Here is a 7,537-nt window from a genome sequence, read left to right as displayed (position 1 = left end):
AGCCGAAAACTGACTGTCATGATAAAGCGCGAGACTGGTCAACCACTCGATGACTTAGCGGAATCTTCGGGATTCCTCCACATTAACGAAGGGCCGTTTCCCGGTCATGTACGTATGCGCACCGTATTCGGACGAGCGCGGAGGTACCAGGGACTATATAGTAGTCCCACCGTAAAACTCCTATGGCTAAGTGAAAGTGTAAAAGCAATATAGTCCGATTGCCTCATTCGCTGCGCTACCACCTCCTTAATGGACCAAGACGTTGGATCAAGTGTGAATACGCATTTTTTGCGAACACCCCCGCATTGTATGCGTGGGGGCTGAAGCCGACGACTGCAAACTTTCAGGTTATATACATATATACATAAACGGCCGCACAGGAGGAATCATAATACTTTCAGGCAAAAGTATAAACACAACCTTTATAACTCAATAAAACATTGTTTTTACAATGGGAATACATGTCACTAGAACATAATATTCTTCGAGCACTGAGCCTCTATTGAACGAGTGCCTTCAAGGACTTCTTCAAAGTAGTGCTCGGCAGATACTCGGCCTACGGCCAAACTCTGGGTTGCAATGGTGGTGGCCTCCATCTCTGCCCAGTATGTCTTGACACGGGCAAGTGCCATACGCGCACCATCTATGCGCGCCGACCTCTTCATAGCGTCGATGTGCGGCACAACACCAAGGAACTGTTGCACTAAACTAAAATATCTATTCGGCCTTGGCCCTTCCGGCCACAGATGATCCACAACAGACCTCATGGCAAGCCCGGACAACCTATGCAGATCGGCCCATTTGTTCATTCGCTCATTTAGCAACAACGGACGCACTAGAACATGGAACTGTCACCAGAACAACTTTTCCACTTCACGATATTTTGATCCATGAAGTACTCGGCCGCATCAGCACACTAGCTGCCAAATCCACATATGCGTCTGCGGAACTCCATAGTTGATCAAGAGGGGCATACTTCAGATCTCCGAACATTGTTCGCAACAAAAAAGGCTTCCCAGCCGCGATATCCCCAGCTTGACGCAGCTCCTCCTTCGCCGCTCTGATTTTAGAGCGGGCTTCCTTGGCTGCTACCATGGCCTTCTCTAGGTCCGCCACCTTTGCCCGACTTTCTTTTTCAAGGAGCTGATAACGGTCGGTGGCATCTTTCAACTCAACAGCCATCTTGGCTATTCTTTCCTTGCTTTGGCAATGTGCAGCCTGTTCGGCCCTCAGCTCTTCGACCGCCTTTAGAGCGGCCACATCACTATTCCTGGCTTGTTCCTTGGCTCGGGCAAGTTCCGCCCGAAGGGTCTCCACGGTGGCGGCTCCATCTGCAGTCACAACATATTAAAGATACTTGCATCATGCTCCTCTTACTATGTGTTGATCACTGGAGAAAGAGACCACCTCCCTCTTCCTTTGCACAAAATCCCTGTTCTCGCTCACCTGCAGTTTCAGCATTCAAAAGGATGTCACATATCAAACGGAACACTGCAAGGTAAGCAAAAGAATGAAGTGCCGTGATCCTGCTTCCCGCAAAATTGAAAGAACATGAAAGCTTAAAGCTTATATGGAAACGGCCAGACGTTCACCAATCATGGTCAAAACTTGCAACAATTACACTGTAAAAGCCTCCTTGGAGAGTGGCAATGCTGAATTGATCTTTACAGGGATGCTGACGGATTTAGAAATAACCGGAATACGTGTTTTGACTGAAGTACCTGGTCTATCATTCGTTTAAGAGGACGGCGGAGGGACTCAATCGTTGTCTGCTCTTGCAATCTTTTCAAGAGGATGAGCGGAATGGTGGCTACTTCTGGAAAAGAAACATGATAGCTCCACTGGAAAAAATGTGCCGATAGAACCTCGATTGCTGAAAGAACGCACTGCTCTTGGAAATCTCTTGATTTCAGCATGTTCCTTGGCACCTAACACGCAGAAAACAGGGTTAATTTAAACTATCTTCGGAAGATGAAACATCCGCAAGAACGAACTTTTAATCCCAAGAAAGCAGGGTGCAGACTAGAGACGAAACCAAACAGGAGCCACACAGACACTAAAGTAGTGACCTAAAACGTCTTACATTTGTCTACAGAGGTAGTAATACTTAAGAAGATGAAACCAAATTATCTAATTATCTAATTAATAACTGAGCATATACCTATGCAGTAATTATACAAGTTAAAAAATGAGCAATCCTTACAAAAACAGTTTACAGACCATCGGGGTTGATTGCTTGAAACTGCATGGATGGTTGTTTACTTTTAGTGAGCATTTAGTCATATGGAATGGGGGTCCGAAGAGTTATATACTTCTCAGAGGCTTGGTACAATAATAATTGACATTTTCATGACTCCAAGACAGACATGAAAGAACACAAAATTCCACATGTTATAACTGAGCAATACATGAAATGGCGTACCTTCAGTAGTGACGAAAAGTGGGTCTTTCCTTTTTCTGTTTGCTCTTTCGGAGGGATCTCCCTAAATTCTAGGGACCCAAATATCAACGATGGAACTGGAAAGAACATCTGACTGCAATTCGAAAGCTCATTTAGCATGTGCGCAAGCTTCAGTCTCAGTGGTAAGTATCGCATGCCTGGCAATAAATGAGCCACCCCCCTTATTATCTGAACAACTGAAGAGAATAATAGATGGAGGTTGTGGCAATCCTTGTAATTAACACAAATAAACCTAACCCATAGGTTTATGCAGTTTATATACTGCCAGTTATCTATCTTCAAAAGATCTTCCTGCAACCACAAACATAGAAGCATATCAATATCCATGTGATGTCAAGAGAACAAATAAAAACCACCACAAGGAAAAGAATCCATGTGGACATGAAAATAACCAGTCTGCTTTCTTTTGGATGTGTGAAAAAGACAAGTGTAATAATAAGATTTTTTTTTAATTCTTGCAGCATGTATATGTTGGTCAAATACAGCAATACAAAGAAAATTCTATGAAATGTGTCAAGTTATGGCAATAACAAATTAGCAAGTTGGTGCAGTTTGTGAATTAACCTATGTTTTTAAGGCGATGCTTCGCTTTAAGGCGCTTGGGGGGGGGGGGCGCCTCGACGCCTAGGCGCCTAAAGCGGGTATATTTGCAAAGCGCTGGGGGGGGCGCCTCGACGCCGCCTTACGGACGCCTTAAAAACATAGGAATTAACAATCACTGTACGATAAGGAATCAAACAGTTAGAACACATGTGCCAGGATCTCTTCTTAGCAATGTTTTTTTAGCAAATGTAACGAATAATTAGAAAAAATAAGAAGGCCAGTCTATTTAAACGAAATGTATTTGACTATAACTGGTGTGCAGATACACCTTAAAGCCTTGTTTGGATATGAGAAACAAGAATATCTCTCCAAATCCAAGCAGGTCCAAAGGATCTGTCTACATGATACGGTAGGAACACTCGAGCTAAACCAACTGCAAGCACAACTACAGATATAAGCATTAATGTGTACCTTTCCCTTTGTTTTAGACGCCTGTCTAAGAATAGCACTCAATTGTCCCACAGAAATTACTGCCCTTTCACCTGCTTTCTGAATATCCAGAGAATAAAGTTCCACCAGACAGTTCAGAATAAAATCGATATTTTCTATATTTCTGTTGTCCACAATCTTGGAACTAGAAAGGTATGCATTATATGTTTTAGTTAAGCAGAAATCCAGACAGTCAGGTAAGAGTGAAACCACTTCTCGAATCATAAGAAACGAAGACAGGGACAAGTTCTGATCACCACTTGCCCACAAGCGAATTAAGATCTGCAGAGTACATACAGTATATGATAAGCTAGTATTAGAAATTAAAGGTCAGGCATTCTACACCAGAAAAATATTGTAAGACTATCTCGAAGCAGTCATAGAATGGTTGAAGGGCAGAAGAATTTAAAATAATTAAGACATTAGCACTGTGACAATGCATCAAGGGTCTAAGCTTAGGTGGATGTGTACTGATCCAAAATGGCAACACTAAAATACCACAGTACAGTTATTCAAAAAACTGAAAGCCAAACAGATTGATAACAACTGCTTCAAGGTGTTTGAAACATTCCTTACAGTAGCAGAAATATATGACAGGTTCAAAAAAATAAGGAAGGCAGATCGATTCCCAACAAATACAGTGTTCACAGAATATGGCCCAACCCAAATAACAACCGACTTTTTCCTCTTGTTCACATTCTTCCTTATTAAAGAAGAAGTCGTGCAAATATCTTCTATACGGATTTTTTTTAAACAGCCATTTTACAGGGAAAGAATACCAGAAAGGCCAGTAGTCCTCAACCGATCTAATATTATTGACCAGAACAGGTTTCAAACATGAATCTCTTCCAGAAGAACAAAATAACATACAAAACTAAATTTAATATCAACAAGCAACATCACCAAGGAACATACCTTGAGAAGCCTCCTTGATGTTGAGGGATACGCAGAAAAATATACCGCAGATGTTCTAAGCCGAGTCAAGACATAGGTAAGTATTTGGTTATCAGTAAGTTGACTAATCAGATCAAGAGAATTCCGCAAGTAAGACTTTATGAGCGGCTCAATATCTTGCCATTTCTTTCCATTTCTCTGATTCATAAGTTTCCCCTTGTCATCATCAGAAATTTCTAAGAGAGCACGGAAAATATTGTCTGCCTTAGAAAGAACAAATGATATTATCTGATAAAATACTTCGGTACTTTGAAGTCTCTGCATGGAAAGGCTATTTGAATTCAGACCAAATTGACATGCATCCCGGAAAGCATTTAGTAGGTTACGCAGAGCAGGTGCTTTAGGTTCATCTAAGACTAGTTGACACCATTCACTTATTGTCTTGCTTGTAAGGATCTTATCACTTGGAGGATCTTTATCACCAGAATTGACCCCGTTGTCCACAGAATCCATCTCATCTTGTTCATCTGAATCCTATTGAAGATTTGAACAGAATAGTAGCAAAAGAAAAACTATTTTATGAGATCATTTATGGTACGAGAAGTACATTGTAAAAAGGATGTACATGAATTGCAGTATATAAAGCAGAAATAATAAGTAAAACTTACTTCTTTACTTTCATAGTTCACCAATTCCAATTGCCATTTCTCAAGGAAGTTTGCAAACTTAGGGTCCTACAAATATAACAAACACTCTCAATCCTGATAGAAATCACCTAGGTGGCACAATGCAGCCAAAGAATTCCAGAAAAGACAGATAATATAAAGTCTAACATCATTTGTTCCTAGATGAGATCAACATTCAGAAGCATAGCTAGCAGTAACCTATATATCTATAACAACTTGTGTGGTTCAATGTTTCATGTTTGCTTCGAGGGATAGAAATTCGCACATTAATCTAAAAATCTAGAAAGCCCGCACTAATCAAAAACCGATCTACAACGATTATATCGTGAGACCAGATTATAAGAGAGGCGTGTCCACACATGACATAACTACAGACCCGCAACCAAACCAAGCAATATATATCCAGCAAGTAAGACGGCAAGACCTAAAGGCAATTTTCAGCTATTCACCTTATCCAACAACTTCTTCAACTTTTTCTTTTGCTTTTTTACAGCCAAGCGCATCTCATTGTTCTGTTCGTCGAGATCATCTTGTACAATACACTCTGCAAGAAATATTCTGATGCTTAGAAACTATCACACCACAAAATTCAATATGTGTTAACAACAATACAATTTACCTTTCATAACATTATCATCATCACTGTCAGAGTAGTACACACACTCAAGATCCTGCATTTCAAGCATCAAGGATCAGTTTATAAGGGCCACTAAGCAATAGCACTACAAATAGTAGATAGAATCACACAACTGATTTTGAAAAAAAAAACAAATAATCGGCAGTTTCTGATGTGCAAAAGTTACTTGCAGAGCAATTACACACTAACATAGTAACCACATAATGTACAAACTTGTGCACATATTGCCAACAGACAATATGCAATCATCCTTGGATATTATTCAGTGGTTTTAAACTGATCTAAGCACCTCAGTCAGATTATGAAAAATATTTCCAACCCAACAGTCTAGAAGAAATCACAAAAAAAAGGGAGTGGAACAACCAAGTTGCTCCTTCCAACCGGAGAGATTAATCAAGTTCTAGAGCTACTTGCCAATTTGACATCAAAAAAGAAAAGACCCCCCAAACAAAATTCTTGAGAAGGTTCTGCACAGAAGTCGAAGCACTGCCCACAGAACTGTAAGACAAATTTGGTAGTTGTGGGCTGAGCATGAACTGTGGATGATGGTAAATTTGTATATGTTTGAGCTTGGCATGGATAGAAACATCACGTTAAAATACGAAACGAGTGCGAAAGCTATGGTGGGTGTGACTATTCCTAAATGTATATTGCTTGCCAAAGATGAATAAGAGACTTGATAGAAGAATGGCAAACATACCTCTGAAAGATAGCCATCACTGTCGGATAGATCCCCATCTAATTCATTCTCATCTTCTGGAAACTCTAAACAGTTAGCCAAAGTAGCTACATCATCGTTCATGTTCCTAAAGGAAAAGCATATTGAGCTTAGTTCAATAAATAAAAGAAAGAAAGACCTAAAAATCAATGCATTACCAAACAGTATTATCATGAATGAATTTTTACGGTAAATAGAGACACAACATGAAATCTACATCCGCAACATATCCAAATTTGCAAGCAAGGTTTAGTCAAATGGCTGTAGGTAACATTGCAGCAAAATTACTCAATGTGCGCTCCCACCAAAGCTATGTAAATAACAGAGCACGAGCAGTGGAGGGTACGATGAATATACATGGTGGGGTCGTTGCGGCGGGTCTCCTCGCTGCCGCCGTCGCCGTCCAGGCGGTTGTCGTCCTCCCGGCCCTTCCCATCTGATGAGAAAACAAAAGGGAGAAGCTCGAATCAGCACGCCGCGGAACCCAAACAAACAAACACTTGGCAGAGGGGGCGGCGGCGGCGGGGGAAAGCACGGGCCTTTGCGGGTGCGGCGGTTGAACTGGGAGCGGAGCTTGCGGCTGCGCTTGGCACCGCCCTGGAGGTGCTTGTGGGCGAACTTGCGGGCCTTCTTCCCGAGCTTCTTGGCCATCGCCGCCGCTCGCGTGGGCAGTGGGGGTGGGGTGGGGAGGGGAGGGGAGGAGACGGCGGGGAGAAAGGGTTCAAGGGTTTCCCAGGAAAAGAAGCCGGAGCTGACGGAGCTTCCCCTTCATTCTTCTTCCGTTTGCTCTAGCAGGCTGCAAGCCCATATGGCGCCATAAGCCCATTCGGGTTCAACTAGATACAGTACAAAACTATACCTCAAGAAAAAAAAAACTAATACAAACTATAGGGTTTCCCCTCTCGTTAGGGTTTTAGATCCTCTCATCGGCGCCTGTCGCACTACAAGACGGCAAACCACTTTGCAGTCTGTCACAGACGGCAAACAAATCCATCACAGTAAGCTCCGGTAATGACATTGTTTGTTGTCTGCATAAAGACAACGGATGGCAAAGTTTGTCGTTCGCTTTCTTGGCCAAGTAGACGCCAAAGATCTTGGATGGCAAAAAA

General features: G+C 41.9%; 1 protein-coding gene across 1 annotated transcript; it reads right to left on the bottom strand.

Annotated features, from left to right (window-relative positions):
* Positions 1-485: 485 nt before the first annotated feature.
* Positions 486-7,171, bottom strand: LOC125507038 (nucleolar complex-associated protein 2-like). Its single transcript, XM_048671735.1, has 11 exons — positions 6,968-7,171; positions 6,786-6,864; positions 6,411-6,516; positions 5,693-5,744; positions 5,523-5,617; positions 5,056-5,121; positions 4,409-4,921; positions 3,476-3,775; positions 2,423-2,752; positions 1,722-1,928; positions 486-1,446 (listed from the first exon to the last, which is right to left on the bottom strand). The coding sequence occupies exons 1-11, from the start codon at positions 7,077-7,079 to the stop codon at positions 1,363-1,365; spliced, it is 1,944 nt and encodes a 647-aa protein (XP_048527692.1). The 5' UTR covers positions 7,080-7,171; the 3' UTR covers positions 486-1,362.
* Positions 7,172-7,537: the final 366 nt, after the last annotated feature.

This window comes from Triticum urartu, chromosome 5 (genome assembly GCF_003073215.2).
Source record: "Triticum urartu cultivar G1812 chromosome 5, Tu2.1, whole genome shotgun sequence".
NCBI classification, from domain to species: domain Eukaryota; kingdom Viridiplantae; phylum Streptophyta; class Magnoliopsida; order Poales; family Poaceae; genus Triticum; species Triticum urartu.
This window is presented reverse-complemented; position numbering and strand designations above follow the sequence as displayed.